This window comes from Plectropomus leopardus, chromosome 4 (assembly GCF_008729295.1).
Source record: "Plectropomus leopardus isolate mb chromosome 4, YSFRI_Pleo_2.0, whole genome shotgun sequence".
In the NCBI taxonomy this organism is placed as follows: domain Eukaryota; kingdom Metazoa; phylum Chordata; class Actinopteri; order Perciformes; family Serranidae; genus Plectropomus; species Plectropomus leopardus.
The window spans coordinates 10,942,496-10,966,303 of record NC_056466.1 but is presented as its reverse complement, the minus strand read 5'-3'; the positions used below and the strand labels follow the sequence as shown (position 1 = coordinate 10,966,303).

The 23,808-nt window shown below is 38.0% G+C and overlaps 2 protein-coding genes and 1 long non-coding RNA gene across 3 annotated transcripts; 1 reads left to right on the top strand and 2 right to left on the bottom strand.

Annotated features, from left to right (window-relative positions):
* Nucleotides 1-5,130: 5,130 nt before the first annotated feature.
* On the top strand, nucleotides 5,131-14,771 carry adra1d (adrenoceptor alpha 1D). Its single transcript, XM_042485489.1, has 2 exons — nucleotides 5,131-6,429; nucleotides 13,336-14,771. Exons 1-2 carry the CDS (start codon nucleotides 5,472-5,474, stop codon nucleotides 13,884-13,886), a joined length of 1,509 nt encoding a protein of 502 aa, XP_042341423.1. The 5' UTR covers nucleotides 5,131-5,471; the 3' UTR covers nucleotides 13,887-14,771.
* LOC121942318 lies at nucleotides 13,482-20,932 on the bottom strand. Its single transcript, XR_006105798.1, has 3 exons — nucleotides 20,738-20,932; nucleotides 20,359-20,458; nucleotides 13,482-13,539 (listed from the first exon to the last, which is right to left on the bottom strand). It is a non-coding gene; the product is annotated as an uncharacterized LOC121942318 (long non-coding RNA).
* A 1,532-nt stretch (nucleotides 20,933-22,464) lies between these two features.
* Nucleotides 22,465-23,523, bottom strand: LOC121941614 (5-hydroxytryptamine receptor 4). Its single transcript, XM_042484440.1, has one exon. It carries the CDS (start codon nucleotides 23,521-23,523, stop codon nucleotides 22,465-22,467), a length of 1,059 nt encoding a protein of 352 aa, XP_042340374.1.
* Between the last annotated feature and the right edge of the window lie 285 nt (nucleotides 23,524-23,808).

Genomic DNA, 23,808 nt, shown 5'->3' with positions numbered 1-23,808 from the left:
CATGTATGAAGTGATATCAAAACACGACATGACTCGTGGCCGACTGAATCCCAGTGCTCTGTGGAGGACTGATAAGATGGCACACAGTCAAAGTCTAGGGCAGATTACCATATTGAGAGTGTGAAGGGAAAAGAGAGCAAGAGAATGTGTGTAAGTGTGTGTGTGTGCATGTGTGTGTGTGATGTGTGATGTGTAAATGTGCAAATATCTGGGTTAGCACCATAACAAATGGGACCTGAAATACACGTAGGCAACAGAATGCCCCTCCTACCTTTCCTTGTCAGTCTACAACATCATTTTGAACATTTAAAGCCACACACAGAATCAGCTAAATCCTTCAAAAGATTTTTTTTAACCTAAACACACTGACAACAGACTTTTTGACAGATAACTTCGGATGTAATTACTTATTCAGAAAGATACAGGCAAGACGGCTGGGAATGTTTTTCCTACTGTACATCATCATAGTACATTATCACAGGAAATACCAGGCATTTCTGATGGAGGTCAAAAGCCTCTTGAGTGAGTAGAGTGCAGCTAAAGAGCAGGTTGTGTATGATACAGACATTTTCTTTTGCAAACATGCACAAATGAAGATCACAGAAAAGTGAAACTTAATGGAGTGGTGGGAATGCACTCATCATTACTGCAGCAATACAGTGTAACATTATGAAATACATGCATCCATCTCCTGGAAATTAATTTAAAGGCTAAAAAAGCCTTGTGTTGCCAAACCTTGAACCCATTTGTAAGATACGCTGAAAGAGCATTACATGAGCCTTTCACTGATGTGTGTTAGTCAGTCAATCACATGCATTCTGCTACACTGAGCAGCTACACAGCAAAAAAGCGGAAAATACCTCCAGGGTGCACTAAGTAATTCGTTATTTTGGCTCTCAGCACAATCAATATGCAACTAAACAATGGCTATGAGGTTAAAGTACTGACTTTAATCTTTCATTTGTGGGCTGCAGGTCAACATCAGATTAGTGAGTATAGCACTTTTCTTATGCATACCCCCAATTATGGAGAACCATAATGTATAGGATAGGATTTTTGTTTTGGTATCTTTTTGCCTATTGTTTGGTTTTCAGCAAGTGGAACATATAGCTTGCTCAATTAAACTGTCAAGTGCATTTTACTGTTAACCTTAAAAATGTCAGTGCTTGTTTAGCTGAACATTTAGGATTATTGTTATTATTATTATGGATATGAACACCCTAAAACACCCTTAAAGTCAAGGGTGCACATCAGGTGAGGAGGACCAGGTAAATGTTTGGGTTCCCTCAAAAAATGTTTTGACAACCAATTGTGGCACATTTTGCTATGACAATTATAAAACTCCTTAAACTTTCCAAAGCAGGTGTGGCAGGTAACACAAGGGTGGAACAAAAAAAGACTAAAACAGAAGGACAAACGACACTGATAAAAGACAGTCGAAATTAATCAGGGAAAACACACAAAGACAGTATATGAAATCAGACATAACATATGAGGATAGATAATTCAAAAATAAAACGGGAAACAGAACACGAATAAAATAACACAAAGTCCACAATATAACTCAAAACCTGAGATTGTGAGACCAAACTGTTTCTTTGGAACCGGCTGTAAACATTATGTTGTTGTTATTTCTTCTGAAAAGTTAGACATTTTAACATGGGAGTCTATAAGGGTTGACTTGCTTATAGAGCCAGCAAGTGGCGATTTGAAGAATGGCAGTTTATGGCACTTCCACAGTGGCTTTATTTTTCAGTTCCAGAGGCTGATGCTTGGTAAAAGTCAGTCATTGTTTCCTTTCAACAAGCTCGAGTAACAAATTCAGAAAAGAATTAGTTAGGAGTAGAGGGGTCAGCAGAAAAATGAAACACTCTAATGAAGAGCATTACCATTGCCACAGTGTACTGTACCATTAGTGACCTTTAAATACAATTAATCCCATACATCATCTGAAACATGCTCGTTTTTCACAGGCTCATGCTCTGTGCCATCAATAAAGCTCTCCTGTACTGTGTGGCCCATGACTGCAAATTTAGCCCCCTCACACAGAGGAGCAGGTGGGTTGGATGAGGTTGTAGCTTTTTTTAAAAATCCAATAATGAGGATGTGCTCTGACAGCTGAGCAGACTCACTGTGACTAGAAGCAGACATGCTTCCACCCACAGCCAGAGCAGTGACTCTATATTAGACCTGGTTCGCTAATATCTAACATATTGTGCGCTTTTCAGCCAGGCTAATGCAGTAGTTATGGATGGTCAGTCTGACATTCACAGATATTGCAGAAAGCAAGCATTTTTAAAACCTTGGCATTGAACATTATTCAGACTTTTGGGAGATGGTCCAATATTAACGTTCTCAGGCCAAGTTTAACATTTTTTTGCTGCAGTCATTTGATCCAAGAATAGCAACATTGTCTCCATTCTTCATCCATCCAGTAATTTTCTTTTCTGGTGTAATCAGCATTAGAGCTTAATGATCTTTGAATGCTCTGACACACATCTTCAAGCTTATATTTTCTTCAGAATTCTGAATCAGAATTTAAAGCCTTATTTTAGGCCCTAAAATTAAAGAGATCTTTTGATGTTGGGTTGTATGTTATCCACAGACAGTATATTACAAACAGGCAGGTTGGCGTCCCACATGGAAGCTAAGCAATCTACTGCTGTGGATGGGGGTCAGCAACAAAGCTTACTTAAACCATCTAAAAAAAGTTCCACCTAAAACAATCAATATCAGTTTAGATATACACTATATTAAGAGTATTTTCACTGCTTTATCTTAATGCCAGATAGGGATTTCCTATAGGAAAATGAAGCTGTTATATCGCTCTTTCCAAAGCCAGACTCCAAAGCCAGACTCCACTGAGAAAAACAACGATTTAACATCACTGAGCACAGGAGCTGATAGTCTACCACAGTTATTTTGTTTGCGCTGTTGTGTGACTTTGCTGTTTGAAAGGGTCACTTTGGAATGACAAAAGTCACACAATAACAGAATGATTGAAGCAGCAGTAAGCCAGCAGCTCCAGTGTTCTGTGAGATAAAATTAGTTTTTAATAAATGGAGACTGGCAGCTTTGACAACAGCATAGATGGGGAACTGAAGCAGCTAACGGCTTCCCGGTCAAAACTAGCTGTCTGACAGGAAGGTAAAATGGTGAAAATACTCTCAACATTGCGTACACTTAAACTGATATTGATTTTTTTTTAGGTGGGACTTTTTTAGGTGGCTAAAATACAGTATGTCATCCACAACAGTACATTGCTTAGCTTCAGGCTCCAGACTGCTTCTCTGAACTGAGAGCATGCCGGCTGTCATCTACATCGACTGTAGGTAATACACTGACTAATATGCAGATAAAGATGGAAACTCACAAATGCAAGGAGGTGATGGTTGATATGTTTAGACTTTTTTGAGCCAGTCTCAGATGTAATTCTGGACTTTAGTGGGCTCTGGCTGTTTTGTGTGGGAAAAACTGAAGTTTCCCAAAAGTTTATCTTAAAATTTTGACTTATGTCTTGGCAGGATCTGGAAAAATTGTTCATGCATTTATCTCCAGTAGATTAGACTACTGTAACGGTGTCCTATAAGGTCTCCCAAACAAATTGATCAATCTGCTGCAGCTGATTCAGAACGCTGCTGCTCCACTGTGAGTCACATCACTGCAGTTCTGAGGTCTTTACATTGGCTGCATGCCTGTCAGAGAATTGATTTCTCGATAAGTACCACTGTTGGTTTATTAAGCAAGGAATGGTTTAAAACAAAGCCAAAACAAATTTCTGCTCTTCTGCTACATTATGAACTATCCAGACCTCTCAGGTCATCTGGGACAGGTCTGCATTCTATCCACCAAGTCAAAATAAACATGTTGAAGCAGCGTTAACTTTTCATACACCATATATCTGGAACAAACACCCATAAAACTGAAATTCCACTGAAAGTCTCTTTTTTTTCCTGAAAAAGACTTTTTTCAGTTTGCTGCTGCCTTTTACTATCAAATATTTATTTGTTTCTTACACTGCACTTTAACTTTTATTTTGTATGTTACACCTGTCTTTTTCTATCATGGCTTGTTTTTATTTTCTATTCTCTTGGCTAATTAATGACTGTTTTTAATTGTATTTAAATGTCATTTTAAAATGTGTTTCTTTTGCACATTGTCTTGATGCTTTTGATGTTTTATGTAGAGCACTTCTAATTGCCTTGTTGCTGCAATGTGCTACATAAATTAACTTGCCTTGCCTTCAAATAAAACATATCTGGCAATCCATCAATACTGTTCATAATGGCAGTAACTGATTTTACAGGTAGGATAATTTACAGGTTAATTTGCAAGAAACTGCAGCTCATGCTCAGATAATTATATCAATTTCTTCCAAATCAAATAAGGAGAGCTGATGTGCATACCACAATCAGCAAGGAACAATCAGCATGATGTGATGTTTGCCACAGGAGTCTAGTCTCTGCAGAGAGTAAAGTCTGTAAATTTGGAATTAGATTCACTTCTCATAGGTTTCCACTGAAGTCCATCACAGCACACATTAAAAGATGGTATGTTACACTCACTGAGCTGATGTTTTCCCATGCAGGGACTGTCTGTCCGCTCTGTGACTCTGCCTCTTGACCTTTCCTCTCCTCCAGGCTCCCCGGTGGTTTGTACAGGCCTGTCCTAAGAAATGCACACACAGGCCTGAGGATGGCAGCTGCAGAGTCGCTGGAGAACATCACAGCTTTGCCTGAAGGCGCCCAGTTTTTCATTCCAGTGGTCAGAATTGTCTTGCTGGTGCCCGGTGGCTGTTTAGATGATGTTACTGATGCTGCTGCTGCTTTGTCTTGTCTTTGATGGATGGGTGAGAGGAGCTTTCCATGAGGGCATTATGAGACTCCAGAGGTAGACATCTTAGATGTTTTTTTTTTTTTTTTTTAACCAAGTCCAAAAAGAAATAAAAGAAGGCAGTCCAGGTTCAATAAGTATGTGTTTTAGAATTCGTGACTGGATTTAAAGACATGCTCTGTTTTGGAGTCTGTGAACGCAACAGTAAATGTGTGACGTGTGGGTGGAGCTGTAGGTTCAGACCCGCTGTACCAGCTCTGACTCTGATCGGGGAGTTGTTGCAAAGGATGCCACCAGTGGAAAACCATCGCAGGGAAGAAATGCGTGAAAATGCGGCTAAACGTAATTGATTGTTTTGTTCTTTTTTTGTTGTGGCTAAATTATACTTTTACTTAGTACAGAATGAAAACCTGAATCATATTTTAAGTGTTTCTTTCTTAATTTTTCCCCAAACAACAGCTCCATAGTCATGCATGCATTCGCCTACATTTATAAGGACTTTTCTTATTAATTTTGTTTTTCAAATATTACTCGGAGGACGCCCGCTTCACTGGGAAGAGAGACTGAGATGAAACAATGCCTGTTACGCTGCTTTCTTTAGAAAACTTACTCTGAAGTTCTCTTTATGGCGTTTTAAAATGACAGACTCTAACTTGAGGAACGAAAGCAACTATGGGATCTATTTTGCTGAAGCTTTCAATGGATCTGTCCTGGACCAAATCTTTCCAAACGACAGCATCACAACATGCCCGAACTTCACAATGGACTCACAGGTTGTCGGTGTCGGGATCTTTCTCTCTGTTTTCATTGCGGTGGCAATTATTGGGAACATTTTGGTTATCCTGTCTGTGCTGTGCAATAAACATTTGCAGACTGTCACAAACTTCTTTATTGTCAACCTAGCTATGGCAGACCTGCTGCTGAGCATTATTGTGCTGCCTTTTTCTGCGTCTCTAGAGGTTTTGGGATGCTGGGTGTTTGGCCGGGTTTTCTGTAACATCTGGGCAGCGGTGGATGTGCTCTGCTGCACCGCATCCATCCTCAGCCTTTGCGTCATCTCTATCGACAGGTACATAGGTGTTAAACACTGTCTTAAATACCCGACTATTATGACAGAGAGAAGGGCAGTGGCTATTTTAGTGCTAGTCTGGGTGTCATCCACGGTCATTTCTGTCGGACCGCTGCTGGGATGGAAGGAACCGCCGCCTGTGGATGACAGGATCTGCAGCATCACAGAGGAGCCGGGCTACGCGCTCTTCTCCTCGCTCTTCTCTTTCTACCTCCCGCTCCTGGTCATCCTCATCATGTATTTCAGGGTCTACGTGGTGGCCCGTAGGACTACCAAAAGCCTCGAAGCGGGCGTCAAACGAGAGAGAAACAAGTCGATGGAAGTGGTGCTCCGGATACACTGTCGCAGCGTGCTGGAGGACGCGCGCCAGACCAGCTCCAAAAGCAACAAAAACCATCCGTTTCGAAGTTCGCTCTCAGTGCGGCTGATGAAGTTCTCCAGGGAGAAAAAGGCTGCTAAAACCCTCGCCATCGTTGTGGGGATGTTCATCTTGTGCTGGCTGCCCTTTTTCTTCTTTCTGCCGATGGGTATGTCTTATAACTTTATATTTCAACGTAAATTGCACACCAGTGCGTCCTTTGGATGTTTAAGTTTCATGAATGGTCCTGTACTTTGCCTTGGAAATTATAATCCTTCCAGTGACCTATTTGAATTTTTAATTCAACACCTGGACTGATTAAATCGTTTGCATTTATATGTTTTCGAGCTTATTAATTTTAACACGGGTAATTAATGCATTTGCGTCACCTGGAGTGATTCAACTTTTTCAGCCTGCAGCTCCTCTTGAGAGCCGCGTAAAATTTCTCTTCACAGCGTCCAACGTGAGGCTGCCAGTATTAAAAAAAACGAACCACAACTACGATCACAGGGGCTTATCCCCTTTATTATTTAGAAAATGTGTAACCCCCCCCCCCAGCATGAAAGTAGCTGAGGGCTCATTTGCATAAAAAGTTTATGCAAAAAGGCACAAATCCGTGAAAAAAAATGAACAGAATACAGGAAATTAAGTTTTACGTGCTCAAAATTTTCTTGCAGAGGACCCCTAACCCCCTATTTTAAGATGTGTTCCCCTCAGTATTGAATCAAAACCTACGCCCTAGCAGATAACAGAAGATTGCCGGATTCCATTCTCAGTTTATTTATTTATTGTTAAGGAACTCTGCCAGAAAGTAATCAAAACTAAGATTGTTAGATTATAAAAAACAATATTCTGGCCAGAAAAGGTCAAATCTGTAATGTGACCATTCATGTGGCTTGTTTTCATGCATGTTATATTTCTGGGAGTTTTTTTTTTTTTCAGGTGGTTATTATAACATTTTTTTAAAGAGCAGTCACAACAGACTGACATTCTTCACTAATGAGTACTCCAAAATGCTTCCAGCAGCTTGCATCAATCATAGCTGCTCATTCCATATATCATTTTCAGTGGGTTACCTGTTTTAGTAAGAGTCTTACCCACGGGTAGGGGGGTGGGGTTTGCTTCTTTCCCTTTCCTTCATTTCTTTCTTTTTGGGGGAAATACATGACTATGTGCTCCAGTAGCATAGACTGTCATTCTTAAGTTTGCTTTAACTGCTTTTAAAGGAAGTACAAGGGTGGACTAAACTGTACTGCACCTTTAAGGGGTGAGATGGAGCCCCAGAGAGCTTCCTCTGTTTTTGTTTTTTTTTTTACACAAAATTTAGTCTTTCAACTGATTTAGTCATATAATTTAATTATTGCACTACTTACCTAGAAATAACATATTGCAAACAAAATAAAACTTGTTATTAAAGCTTTTTGAGAACCCCCCGTCTCCCAGTGGGGCCCTAGGTAATCGCTCCCACTTTTCATCCCACTGCGACACCCTGTTTCTCACATAGCAACATAAAAAAGTGAACAAAGAGACACTATTTGTTTGTTTCATAGTCTCCATTTGCAGCAGGGAAAGGTCACAGCTAAATTATAACATTAAATTCTACCTGGAAGTCTCAAAAATAAGAAATTATTCATGCTGAAAACTTAAAATGAAGGTGTTTATGTTAAAAACAGCTTTTAAATGGAGAGCAGTATCGGAAATGATGAGGAAAGGTTAGTTGAAAAAGGCCCTCCAGTTGGAATGACCAATACAAGTCATTATAGATCATACATAAATCAAAGTGAAGTATGCAATATGCATATAATGCTGCACTTACAGAAAGTAATGGTATTTACCACAACACACACACACACACACACACACACACACACACACACACACACACACACACACACACACACTTAATGTGGCCTCATGAATTTTAATTTAGCATATATTTCACTTAATTGATTGTGAGGGACATTATGAACAAATGGCCAGTATCTTACTGAGTGTAGCACTTACAGCACTCTCATTCTTGCTGCACCTCCACATTTATTTAATTAAATTATATTACAGCAAAGCCTGCAGGGAGAGAAGGGAGGGTGCAAGAAATGAATGGGAGCTGGTAATCACTTGATGCACTCAATGGGAGTGGAAAGGGCAAGATTATTTGTATCCAGAAATCAAAGATGGATAGATACTTCTCTTGTCATTGAAAATTAGTAAGAACATAAATGAATGTACAATGGCACAAACACATCATCACATTACATAGGCCACATTATCATATAATTGGAACATTTTTATGCTTTATATCGGTTATACAAATTGAGGCCAATCTGAAACATGCCTTGATTGACAAACTCATTTTCATTTTCATTATCATATGATGCCTTTGTGATTATATTACACAGCCAGCTCTTGGGAAATGCCACCCAGAAGTCTGAAAGGGCTTATGACTCAGAGTGGCACTCCTAAAAATCAGTATTCAAAAGAGAGAACAAAAGCTCTGCCAAATTAAGACGTAGATCTGGTAATACCTTAAGTTGTTTTCAACATATAAATCCTGGTAGATGGTAGAGGTTTCTAATTTGCATTATAATATGAGTCAAACCACAAGAACGACTCTGTAATGTGATTGCTAAAGCTGAAATCTCGGAACTAGGAATTTACTGGAAACCATCTGTCCTGCGGAATCCCCGCAGACATGCTGTCCTGCAATCTTAGCTGAGTGCTGACCACCTCAGAGGAAGTAGTTTAAAGGATATAGTCCCCATAGGGATCAATAACGTGTCACTATGTTTTATGGATTCATCCCTTTAGGGGGTTGTTTCCTAAATGACTGACTGACGAGAATGAAATAGTCCCAACCTCCGATTCCAAGCCCTGTTTACCCATACTTGGTCAGTCAGACAGATTGATGTTGTTGATGAGACACATCATTAATGAGTAACCTTTGCTGAGAGGCAGACATGTACTTTTAGCACCTCTTGTGCCAATCAGCCCTTTCTCTGTGATGATGCAAATCTAGACGGAGTAGTCTGACTCATCTGAAGCTCCAGAGAGTGCCCTAACACGATTTGCCTATATTAGTGCACCAGGCTCATGAATACTAGAAACTGATGGAATACGGGGAAACAGACCTTCAGAATTACTTTGAATGCCATTTGTCCCTCAGTTTCAAGTACTACCATATCACACTGGGAATGTTGAGTCAAAATTTAAGTATGAATACCTTACGGTATCATAATAGGCTGGTTTTACTTTATTTGTTTCTGATTTAAATCCAACCACTATAAAGGCACAAAGAAATACATGTTCAAGCTTTAGATTATTAAGGTTTATTGTTGACTGCCTTTGTTTTAAAATGTATATTATGCATTTCATATTCTGGAAGACTGAAATAATTGGTCTGATAGAGATAACTTTGTTTTGCAGAAAATGTATTTAAATATTACATGAGTTGAAATTTTTAAATGAGTTTTATGTGGTTTTCACGGAAGTTAGCGTTGCTCTGTGGCAAACAAAAGTTTGTGATGATTACATGTTTGGTTCAGTAAGGTAGTCCTCACAGATGAACACCACTTTTATGATTTTGAGCGTGAATGCAATCACCACCATGTCACCACCACAACAAGGCTACAGCTGTGTTTGGCATGATGACAAGCCACTTGTAGCCACTACTCATGTAGGCACTTGTTAGCAACCGCCTTTTTAAAGACACTCAAAAAGCTTCAAAATTCACGAGTGGGGTATTGCTGATGTATTTTATGTTGTATAACAAATTGTGAAAGGCTCCTAAGCTTGTATTAACCACAGATCTCATTTTAGGCATCTGACAAAAGCCCATTGACTTTGAGATGAGGAGACCTGGAGTGTTAAAATGCTAACTCATTTAGGACTCATTCCTGCAGCTCTCATTTGTAGCTTTTAAAGCCAAAGTCTGATATACCTAATTTTTCTGTGCCAGAGACCTCCTTTGTTGTACAAGAATTATTAAAAACAAATCACTGAGTTACACTGTTGCACTGGGTGACATGTTTTTGTATTATGATGCACATGGGCACTGTAGTTTATTTTCAGTACTCTGTCCTGCTGCTCTAAATACTAACACAGCAAATTTGCAGCCGAAATTATTCCCCAACATGTACACTGTGTATTCCTGTCGGAGTCATTTTTGTAAGACACTACAGTACCCAGCTGTTTCAGTGAACAGTTTAGCCATTAAAAATAATGAAAGTATATATTTATGATCAGTTTTGGAGTTTTAAAAAGCCATCAAAGGCTGACCCTCAATCGGAGCATTTGATGTCAAGCAGATTATTCTTTAAGCACTGTAAATGTGGACTGATTGGGATTCTGTTTGATCACACAAAAGAGATATCACAAAATTTTGTGGGAAAAATTGGACAGGTCCCCAGACTCCTTGATGGACTTCAACATGTATTCAAAGCATTCATTTATGTTCTAGGATATGAGCCAATGTGAACTTTTAAAAAACCCTGTCCACACAGAAGATTTAAAAGAGCATTTATCTTACAGACATTGAGATGTGAAGGATAATTTTATCTAAAAGGCAAAGAAAATCTAAAAGATAGGAAAATTGTGCATCAGAGTGGTGAATCATTTGCTGTCTGCCTTGAAGGTGATGTCATTTCAGTAAAAAGAGTTAATGGAGAACATCACTTCCTTTAATCACTTTATTCATCTTAATTTTTAACTGTGTTGTGCCAGAACTCGCTTTCAGTAGCGATGAAAGCAGAGTAATGATGCAACAATGCTACACTCAGAATACTGTTCATGCTGCAGAAAAAAGTTACAAGTAAGAGTGTGACCTCTGTTTTAATATGCAGCTGTTGTCTCTGAGTAAATGCCACAATCAAGTGCACAGTATGTTGTTTGCAGCTGATGTCAAAGCAGCTGGAAACCATTACTTTGAAAATCACATGCAAGCCAATTGTATACTTTCACATTAGAACTGAAACTGAAAATGGAATTCTGGGCCCAGGCAGTACAGACTCGACATTAGCACTGTGACATTGCCTCCATGTCCAGGTCAGCAGCTGTTTTAAGTCCAGGTCAGGGGAGACTGGACTGGAGTGGCTACAGTGGTGCACCCACAAAGGTGGGGCCATGGCACAAGTGGTAGGTAGTGGTATCTTGTAAAACTAGACCCAGCCCCCAGGAAGGGCACCAGTTTTATACTTACCTACATAGACAACTAAAACAGCATTAAAGAGGTTCTTCTCAGGGCACTACTGAGCAGCTAGGGCTTGGTTTGATAGCATGCAGAAAGAAAACTGACCCTTTGACTCAAACTTGTATGTACTAATTAATGGTATATTTGCATTCTGGACTGTTACATGTAAGTACATTAAAAGGCCTCAATCCAAATTTTCTTAAATGCTGCTAGACAATTAATGTCCCAGAAAGAGTCTTAGCTATTTAATTTTAATGCTCTATCAACCCAAAAGCTGATAATAAGAAGTTAAAGTTATCCATGGCAGGAATTTCCATCATACCGACACTAATGACAAAGATATGGTTTGAGTAAACCTGTGCAATTCAAGGCAGTGTACATGTGTTACATGCAGAATCAGGTACTGGCACACTACCTCTGTGCTGACTCATTAAAACATGGTGTACATTTGACCATATCCCGTCAGAGAAATCACACACCACATGGACATTTAAATCCTCCTTATGTTCTTTACAGCCTGGTTAATGTCAGATAAATGTGCATCAATTAAAGCCATTCAACGAAAAAACATCAAACACTTCGCACTAATAAGAAAATGTCTTATCATCACATATATTCAACTAAAACAAAAGTGTCATGAAAAGAGTTGTGTGCACTGGGGCTTGCAAGTTGAAGCATGCTCCGTAAATATCTGTCCCCATCAATAAAAGTCAACAAAATGTCAGAACCTCATCTGTTTCCATATATAAACACAAGCAAACAGCTACAGCCGCACAATAAATCATCATACCCATATTGCTGCGAATATACTACTGTCAGAGGAATGAAAAATATAAATATGTAGCATAAACATAATACAGCTGTACATATGCTTAACCTCCTGCACAGCTGTCTCCTCAAGTTAGACCTGTTGTTCTTGTTTGTGGACACTTTTTTGGTGCCATATAGTGGTAGAAAAGTATTATAATTTATGTAAAAACAAGATGGCGACCATCCCTGCCAAGTCAGTCTATAGCCGATAAAATTTGACTAATTTCAGCAATAGTAACAAGCTAAGACACTGTAAATTGGGACTTTATTATTGTATTACTGCAGCATTTCACAGCTAATTAAGTGTGACAGATTGTTCTTATAGACATAAAGGACATTCCAAGCTTAAATTATCAAGCAAGGAAAATTTATACAGAGTTACAAAATAAACAAATCACAAAACTTTTAGATATGTGTTCAATATTTGCAGTTTTGTGTGGTCGTGTTCAGGCATTGAAATGAACCGTTTTGAACAACCTTAGACTTGAAGAGTAACCCCTAACCCTAAGATTTACAAAACATTGAACAAATGCTGCATTGTTTGCCATTTTGTTTTTGCACAACAATCTTTAGACTTTGAAATAAACAGTTTTATGCTGAATTGCACACTGGTGACTATTGAAAATAAACCCACCATTGCTGTATGAGGACATCACTTGTCTACCCGAAACTACTTACTGTTTAAGGACAATGCTTAGTTGTTTTTTTTTTTAATATATACATATCAGATACTGATCCCAACTAGCTATGAGAGATTAAAAAAAAAGCAAACCAAACAAAAGCTTGGGTCTCGGGACTAAGGCATTTTTTGACAAATTATTATAAAGTATAAAGTATTCCAGTCAATTCATTTTTAAATATTTGAAGCTGATTAAAATCCAGATTGACAAACTGGCACACAACATCCGTTTACCAAAAATTATGGTCAGATATTTAGCATTTACTATAAATAAATGATAATAGATATTCTCTTACCACTATATTTTGTAAAAAAAAAAAAATGACAGCAGTATGCTGTCCTTGTATTGTGTATTTTCTGTATGTTAACTCACAATTTTTTGTCATGGCTCCATTTCCTTTTAGGTGCCTTCTTCCCGGCACTGAAGCCATCCGACACTGTGTTTAAGGTGGTCTTCTGGTTGGGCTACTTCAACAGCTGCATCAACCCCATGATCTATCCCTGCTCCAGCAAAGAGTTCCAGCGGGCGTTCACTCGGCTCATCAGGTGCCAGTGTCACCAAAGACAGAGGGTCCTGCGTCGCTTCTACAACCAGAGGTGGCGGACAGCTGTCAAAGGAATGTCGAGGGATCAGAGGGGAGACTGTAAGCCCGGCTATGCCGTGCACGAGTCCTGTGGCAGCTCTTTGTTACACAAGGGGAAAGGGCGCTCGCTAAGTTTCAAGAGATGGAGTCTGTTTCCACCACTGCAAAAATCTTCCTTCCAGCTCAAAGAGAAAGTGAACAATCTGTCGAATAAAATCAAGGGAGGGCCAGGAAAGGGAACCACACCTGCAGTAGGTCGGATTGATATAGTAGACACAGTTTCTATGGGGATTTACAACTCCTGTGAGCAGAACAATTATCAGTTCTATGATCTGGCAGACTGCTATGGCCTGAAGGAGACTGACATTTAGACGGCCACCAGAGAATCTTTTATTTATTTTTCAAAGGGCCACATTGGACCAACATGCAGGAAAGACTGCGATAGGACATAATTTTTGTGTTAACGAAACATCTGAGAATCATAGCTTGATTAAAGCTGTGGACAGAGAATGACGTCTTGATCCCAGCACAAACAGGACTAAAACTTTATCTCAGTCCTTCATTCCGGTCATGTTTATTTAGATGAAATGTCTTGTGAGATGCTTGAAGCCACTTTTTGGAAGTGGATGCAGCAGGAGCCATCTTCTTGGACTTACTTCAAGTGCTGTCACTTGGAAGAACTGTGCATCAATGTTACACAGATCACAGTTGACAGGTGTTCGCATCTTCTGCAAGACAGCTAACACAGTCCTCATTATTACTGCTTATTTCTTCAGATTTTACATCAGATGGTCTCCATGTCTTTTAAACAAGCCAGCTGACACTACATGATTACTGGTGATTGCTTTGTTTGATATCCAGCTGATTTTTGAAACAAATATTTTTGAAAACTAACAGAGTAAAATAAGAGTTATACAAGCAATTTTTATTGTTGCCAGAATGTCTTGATTTTATCAGATGTCATTTGTTAGAATAATTTATGATTCATCATCTGCCATTTTTCTGTTTTGACAAGGCATTGTAAAGATAAGATGGCGGCTAAGGATAAAGATGCTGCACAGTATTTATTCAAACTGTTGGATTTATAAATGAACTTGGCAGTGAAATGTATACTGTTTGAATAAAAACTCATGTGTCTACTTGGCCTGTGTAACTGTATTTTGCATTGCCAAGTGAGTGTTAATGTGAAATGAACATGCTTTTTTTTGTATTTTTCGATGTTATGTTTGTTTATGTGAGATGAAAAGAGAAATAAAAATGAGGGAAAATAAGTTGCAACACCTTTGTTTTTCAGTTAAATTACAGTAAAACACCTGTGTAATGTGACTCACGATCTAAGAAAACTATAATAGCATAGTATGCCTCTGCCAGCCAATAAAGTTGCGGTTTTCATCCACGTATGTCCTGACTTATATGAATATGTAGTAAAGACTTTTAAGGAATTTAATGAAAAGTACTATATATATTTTGAATTATTTGTTATGGTTAAAAACATGTTTTATGAGGTCACAATGAACTCTGATCACCAACTTCTCATCAATTCAAACCTAAGTTCAATTTAATGTTTGTAATGCAATACCTTCCTATTGCATTCACGAGAATGGGAAAGATGGGCAGAAGGACAGATAGACTGCATGTAAAGACAGACAGTAAGTCTACCACTCCCACTGTACAAATATTTAGCCAAAATTTCCCAGATAAAGGTGCTGCCATCTTGCTCTGGTGTCCTCATTTGGAACCAGAGTCTGTGCAGTAGTGATTAAGGGGGAACCACAGTATCAAGTTCACACAAATAGTTAATTCGCTGTGACATCACCTTTTGATTTGTGGACTACTGTTCTAAAGCCTTTAGTTTGGAATTTTGGCAGTCACAATCTTGTTTTTTTTTTTGGAGCCAGAAGTGATCATATTAAGTTGAATCTTATCGAGAACCCCAGGACACCACTGTGGTAGCAACTTATCAATCACAAGGAAGCCACGCCATAAATCATGCCCTGCTTTACTGTCTACATAAACTCAATCATTATATAATAATAAATGAAATGAGAAATAGGGTCTTTTTCTCACAGACTTTTATACAATCAGACCTCTTTTTGCAAACAGTGTAGTCATGCCCTGCTGGCTATTGGAAAGAATGCAGGTTTAAGGCATGTTTTCAATGGCTTCACTTTTAAGACCAACAGGTCATATTTTCTTTCTTTTTACAGACAATATGGTTCCTGCCCATACACACGCCTGTGTCAGTTACGAGTCAATCATGACTTCACACTCCCTTTTTATAGCATCAAATATCTAATTTTAAACAAAATGATTAGAAAAACTAACAATTGACTGTTCATCTGTATGATAGGAACCACTGACACAACACAAAAAGCTCCCCCAACCAGCAGTGTTTTACCTCCTGCATCTATTCTGCTTAGAGACTTATGATACAAAACAATATGATATGTTACGTTACAATACGATGCGATGCAATACGATATACTTTATCGTCCCTGTTGGGAAATTTGTCTTGGATTTAGATGCTGCGCCCAATGCCTTCACAGTCACAATACAACGAACCATATATGAACAAAACAGCACTGAGCCAAATCACCAAATAAAATGTACATAATGCAAATTTTACATGCAAAATATTGCACGTACATTGCACTTAACACATATTGCACATATTCTGTTGTTAAAGCATCATGAAACTATTGCACAATCCCTGCAACCTTAAACAACACTGTTTGAAAGTTAAGGAGGGGAAGAAAAAATTGTCTGATTTTAGACAAAACACCAATGAAATTGATGTAAATAAATTAAATGCATGTGTCAGCCAAGCTGAACAGGGTAGTGAGAATCTGCTGACTGATAAATACAAATTAATATTTTGGGAATTCAAAGAGAGTGACAAACAGACACCCTCACATAAGGCTAGAGCTGCAGGCAGATGTAGAGAAACTGATAAAAAAAAAAAAAGTCACTGTCAAGACTAATAAATCTCAATTGCTTCCTGTTATTTGCTTCATTCCACCATGGGTTTAAATGTTTTTTTGATAAAGGGGAATGTCGAACAGCTGAATTTGTACTATTCTTCTATTTGTAATCATGACCAGAAACTAATAGATGACAGAAAAAGATCTGCATGGACAGCAATAAGGTGACAAAAACAAATAGTTCTTGTGGTTGGAGAACCCATCATGGACCGAAACACACACAAAAAAAACAAAACAAAACCAAACACATACTAGCTGCTGTCAGTAAAGGCTAAAAGCAGCAATTATTGCAAGAATATGGGATTTACTCTCAAATCCAGACACAAATGGTAGAAATATATGTATGGAAATATAATAAACCGAGCAAAAAACAAAGCTTGCCTTCATGGTTTAAATGCTCTTTCTTGTGGTCTTTACCAAATGCCCTTTGAAACATTTTTCCATTTATCCTCACTTACCCCTCTGTCCCTCACAAAGAAAACAGACTTGAAACAACAGCAAAACTCCATCAAAGCTATTTTCTAACTTGAGTGATAAAATTATCTGGGTTTCAATGTGTTGTTACACTTTCACAGTTCGAACACTTTCACAAAGCAACAGAGTGCGCCAAAGAGACAGACTCTGCCTTGACTCCTAATTGTCTACTGACAGCACTGGTGCTAGTTGAACAAAGATAGACTTTGACTATGGCTTAGAGCTAATAAACAGACTGCAGATAAACATCTCATGTCATCATTTGCACAGAGCTGCCTGGTCCATGACTATCTTGAATAGTATATGTATTCTGGGCATTGGGTATCTCTGTGCCTCGCAGGATTAGATTACAAATTAAAAGGAAAGTGAAGCAAAAGCAGAGCCTAACATATACTTTCGAGTTCCTAGGACTTCCAAAAATCTTCATCACCTCACAGCAATGTTAAACCATGAACGGAATCACTTTTCCTTCTTTTTGTCAGTTGCAGCAGATGTGATAGTGTGTTACCATGGAAACACAGCCGTTAGCTCTATCAGAGATAGCCTGGGGTTAGGTTGGCTGCTTTTTTAATCTTAAAGCTAAACATTTTTAGCATTTTAGCCAGAGTTAGTCCGCCTTTTTGTTTGTGAAACTCTAATGCTGCCTACAGGACCAAACACATGTCCACAGAGCTGACTGTGACTCAAAGAGAAAAAAAACTACAATAACACAGTGAATGTGATTTTGGGAACAGATTTAGGTTACAGACAATTTAGAAAGCATGGAAGAGTGAGAGAAAGAGAGAAAGAGAGAGAGCAAGAAAGAGAGAGAGAGAGAGAAAGAGAGAGAGAGAGAGAGAGAGAGAGAAATCCTAGCTTTGTCAAAACCAGTAAACCGGTTACTTCCTGTCATTAGCCTCATTCCACCATGAAAATGCATTTAGTACATTGGCATACCAAAACAATATCCCTGTACAAGTACATTTCTTACTGAGCAAGACTACAAAGCCCACAGAATAACTGTTTTGAGTAAAACCTAAGAAGAAATGCAGGTTTTTCAATCTAAAATATCACTTGCATATGCTCTATAATGTGAAGCAAAACACCCATAGCTACACCTACCTATATGTATTAGTTGTACAGCAAACTGTCTTAAACTATGAATTCATAGTTTGTGCAAGATAAAATCTCAGTCTATTAAATGTTCATACATTAATCTAGGGCCTTTTGTGCCATCATATAGGAGGCATCGTGTATCATTATGACACAACTTAACCTAAAGATACTTTGTAACTAAGATTAGAAAAGCAACATGTTGCAAGTGAAAGATTCAGATATGGGACACATTAAATTCATTTTTTTAAAAAATTTTTCAATTTTTAAAAAAAATTTAAACTCCTTGTTAAATATCAGCTTTAGACTAAATAATGTATTTATCTGTCAGGGCATCAATTTAATCCACACCTTCTGCAGCCCTAACCTTTAGGGTGGTCAGAGGGGAATTCCCTTTCTGATAGAAAGTACTAGTAATAGTTTTAGAAACTTAACAGCTTAACAGACCACTTTATAGCATTTTAAAACAAAAACCCTAGATAAAGGATTTTCAAAGTTTAAATAACTAAGTGCCAGTTTAGGGAGTCAGCAAATGTTTGAGGGCCAAACAGAAAACAATGCATACAGTATGGCTTTTTTTAATGACACTCTAACACTTTACAAAAACTATATCAGTCCTGATATTAGCCACATAACATTCATATCATATTTTAGTTTTGTACTTCTTAATATGTTTGAAAGTACTGAAATCGAGAGACAGTACAGTGTTTGACAGTGAGTGTACTCATAGCAGTTGAGCTGTCGTAAACCATTTAAATCAATAATTTTGGGGTATTTTTTAAAATTATATTTCAATATGGAAATGGATGTGTTCCCTCAATATATATTATAATTACTGCCTAGATTTATGCTGTCTTTAAGAATTAAGTTGTAGTGTATTTTATTTCGGATTTCATTAATTGTTTTGATAAAATATACACGCTCATGCACTCAATCATCCACCACCTGCTGTTTTGTCACAACAGCTTGATGTCTAATAATACATCCTGTTATTTCTAGTGTGGCTAAACCGTACTGTGACTCCTGAATTCAGTCTGTCCTGTCTCCAACAGCAATCTTTTCATTTGAAAAATCAGAACACAAGCTCATTTTATATTCCTATAAATAGCCTAAGACTCCATCTTGGAAGCGAGTTCAGACAAGTAATCTTGCTATAAGATTACACACTAACCAATGTTTAACATGACACAATGGTATTATAGTCTTGATAAGCAAATTATTATCTGTTTTCGTCCTATTAAATCCACCTCATCTTTTATTTAACAGCACAAAAAAATTTAATGAAAAGCCACAAATTTAGTTCAAACTAAGTGTCTGTGCTACATTTGAAAGTCATTGACACACCACAACCAATTAAATTACATTATATTTAAAATTAAGAGTAAAATATGTTGAATTAAAACTTCGTTTTCAACATTTCAGATATGCAGAGTGTTTTGGACTCATAAATATTAATTACATTCCTAATAACCACTCTCATTTTTAGCCCTGAGAGGTATTTCACAAGGCATGCTTAGGCACTAAGCTATGCTTATTAGTTTGTAATTTCACCTTATTTCCACCTCAAGAAGCACATTTGGAGGGATGCCACCTAAATTATTATAATTTGAGCTGAACCTGACAGGAGCACATTGAAGGTGGCGAAGTATCTATATTTCAGTTTTGAGTTATTAATTAGTTTATTAGCGCATGAGTTATTTTCAAATGGCAAAAGGCTATTCCAAAATTGTCTCACACAAGGCAGAAAACTGAGGCTGCACTGCTCATTTTTCAAGCATGAAACATTTAAGCTCATATCAGCAGCTGGCCAGCAGCTGTCATAATACCAGAATTTATATTAGTCACTGGCATTTTGCCAAAAGTACAAGTTATTCGAAACATCAATTTACAGGAGTACAGTCATATTTTTAATTGGTTTAAGTTACCCTTGTATGCAATAACTGACATGTTGTGACAATAACTTGTAGTTTGTCGTCCTGGTGAATCAAATAAAAACAATGTATTTTTGATTGGGTATAAAAATTGGCTAGTCTTTGATTTTAATGAAGTAAGCTTTCATGCAAATTCATAGAATTTACATTTTGCCCATGGCTCCTGCTGTAGCCCGTTCAACAACTGCACCCATTACTGCTCCTCTTTCACTTGCAAAATGCAAAGGGGTCAGTTTCAGGCAGTGATTGTGTAACTAATGAAACTAGCAGACCTGACAGTAAAGTTATACATATTGCCTCAATAAATATGCCAGGCACAGTCAAATTTGTGCTTTGCCTGTCATTTTATTTGTTACAACACTTACCTTCAAATGTGTGCACATTCACTCTATTCTGCAGGTTTCATCAGGATGTTTTCATTGTCCTGCAGTTGTCTGAAGACCCAAGAGGCAGCCTGACAGACTTCTAAAAGGAGTTCCAAAACGTGATATATTTTTAGTAATGACACAGAGACATTAAAAATCAATTAAATAAGACCAACAAATCATCTTTTTCATCTCTTATTATATAGCCTATCTGATCACAGAGGATGACATTGTTATCAGCCTTTGTGATGCAGCCAGTTTGGGTCACGATACTAAAAGTAAAAGTTTCTGTCATTTCTGTTTATCAGATAATTTTTGGTTTTGAATGACTCAGTGTCTCCTGGAAGAGCAGAATTATAAATGTCAACAAGGTTCTTACCTGAGATGCAAATCTCTGTTGTGTCATCCTGAAACTCCCTTGATTTTGGCCTCTTCAAGTCTTGCCTTGCGCATCTTACTTTGCACTATTTTAATGCTTGAGAATTGTGTTCTCTCCCATAAAAGTGAAATTGGCTACATCTTCCTCCAGTCCTTAATTTTGCGTAGATTGAAGAAACCAAATTATTTTTAGCAGCAGCAATACGTAGGCCCCATCTGCTATGACATCCTCTTGGATCCATTTGAAGCTGGGAACAAGCAAGGTGGAGCGCATTCACATCCAAAGGACTTTTACAGGTGCTAGATCAAAAGATCAGATTGAAGCAAGAGTCAAAAAAAATCTGCGCATTGTATTAAAAGCTCCCAGTAAATTTTATTTGTGCAAGATCTCGATCTAACAGAGATCTTTGTCAGGCATTTTAAAATATTCACCACAGAGCAGAGCAAGCCACAGAAAGACACAAACACATTCATCTCTCAGGTGATTGTGATCTGCTTGATTGAGAGACAGTCCATTCTCAGGCTGAAAAACTCAGATTGGGCCAATCAGAGCAGAGTTGACAGGCACTCTCTGACACTCCCACATGGAGGACAGAACATGTACCCATGGAAAACAACAACAACAACAACAACAAAAAAACAAAACAAAACAATATTATACAAGAATATACAGAGTACAACACATCAAAAGTTCAAAAGTACAATATACTGAGCATAACACATCAAAATTTACAGGTATATATCACAAATCATCCAAAAATACTAATCATAAAAACTAACAGTCTAGAAAGGTACATAGAAAAAGTAGAAACAGTATGAAAAAACTGAAAATTCTTATTTTCATCTCAGGTTTTTTCAGATTTGTTTCTATCTATACTTCTTCTATGTACTTTTCTAGATTGTTAAAAAATGTAAAAAAAAAAAATAAATAAAAAAATAAAAAAATAATAGACCAATAATAGACAATACAAAAATCTATCAAAGAAAATATGAATTTTCATTTTTTTTTTTTCACATTTTTCTACTTTTCTATGTACTTTTCTCAATTGTTAGTTCTTATGATCATTGTTTTTGGATGATTTGTGCTATGTACTTGTAACTTTTGATGTGTTGTGAGCGGTGTGCAGTTTGACCCCATCCATTTGAAGCTCCCCTTATTATTGAAAAATTATTTTTTAGATTTATTTTTTATCTTTATTGTTGCTATATACAAGTGGTCAATATTACAGTGATTCTGCTTTCATATGTTAGACATAGACATAATATATACACTGTGACTGGCAGGTAGATAGCCATCTTTTGCCAAGTTATTTTTGAAGTGAACAACCATTTTCAGGTTAAATTTCCATCTAATATCATTGACACATTACCTACATTGGGCAACTGTTCCTCAAAGGCCATGAACACATGGACATAATTCAAAGTTAATTTACTTAAAAGTGGAACTGGAAAAAGCCTGTGTTGCAGAGTCAAACCAGACTCTTTTTCTGCCACAAAATCAAAAAGTTTGTGCCAGAGAGCATGGTACCTTTACATGGAAGGAAAAGAGGTAATTTTATACATAACGGTTGAAGGCATGGTGGCAGTCCTTTGTAACTAAAATTTCCCCTTTTTCCATGATGCTAACAAAAAAATGTTGTTAGAGCACTTCCTCAATCCTTGATCTTTTTATGCCTGAACAAAATCTAATATACAGATACTATCTTTATTTTATGGTTAATCTGCACGTTAATTAGGGTCTTTTCTAGTGTGTGATAGCTCCATCCCAGGGGAGGATCCAGGCAGGCATACCCTGCAGCCCATGAACATGAGGAATGCCCTACGGAAGGAACGGTTGAAGAAACCATATAAAAAGGGATTCAGAGAGGAGTTGATGTATCCCAGCCACAAAAATATGTCCCAGACGACCACTTCCGTACTGTAATCAATGAAGGGGTCCACAATATTGACTGTAAAGAAAGGCATCCAGAAGATTAGAAAAACTCCCATGATGATGCCCAAAATTTTTGCTGCCTTTCTTTCCCTTCTCATAGTGTTTCGGTGTCTTTTTTTCTTGCTTGAGTCTTTGCCCACTCCAGCAGCCATCTGGCTCTCCATGGCGCTGATCTGCATGGCCTGCCGTTTGGCAGCTTTGAAGATCTTCCAGTAGGCTATTAGCATGATAGCCATTGGCAAATAAAAGGCCACCAAGGAAGCCATGACAGCATAAATGCGATTGACCAAGAATACGCATACATCTTTAGGGAGCAGGATGTCCACACCGGCAACATGTAGATCAAGCATTATGGGACCAAAGGAAATGAGCATTGGAACAGCCCAACATACAACGATAAGGAGAGCTACCCGACTCCGGGACATCTTTAAGGAGTAAACCAATGGGTTGCAGACAGCGTAGTAGCGGTCAAACGCTATGCAGCTGAGATGGAATATAGAGGCTGTGCAGAGCATGACATCTAGACTAGAATGAAGCTTACAAAAAAGGACACCAAAGTACCAGCATCCCTCCACTGTCCGAATCATACTATATGGCATCACTACCAGGCCAACAAGGCAGTCAGCTACTGCCAGGGACATGACAAAGGAGTTTGTGGGTGACTGCAACTGCTTGAAGTAGGCGATGGACAAGACCACCAGGAAGTTGCCCACTACTGTGCAGACGATGCCAACAGAGAGGAACACATATAGGAAAACACGAGAGGCCTGGTTCCTCAATGTAGTGCAGGACTGAAGTTCAGTCTGAAGAGACATATTATCATCTCCAAACAATCCCAAGCTGCTGTTATCCATGGTCTTATCAAGTCTGTCAAAACACACAGATACAGTTGTAAGTAATGAGCAGTCTGACTTTGCAGTAAGTGAAATGTTTCAATTCCTACAATCCTCTTTGGTACATTAACAGTGAAAAAATTGACAAACCACCCGGAATTCTGTTTGTTTTGAGCCAATTGCTGCTCCATGGTTACTTCTTATTAATTAATCTCTTGGCTGTAAACTTTGGTTCAATGTAGGAATCACAAGAGACTGTGGGTGAAAATTCCTCGTTGTAGTTGCCTTATTTAAAATGCCATCTCT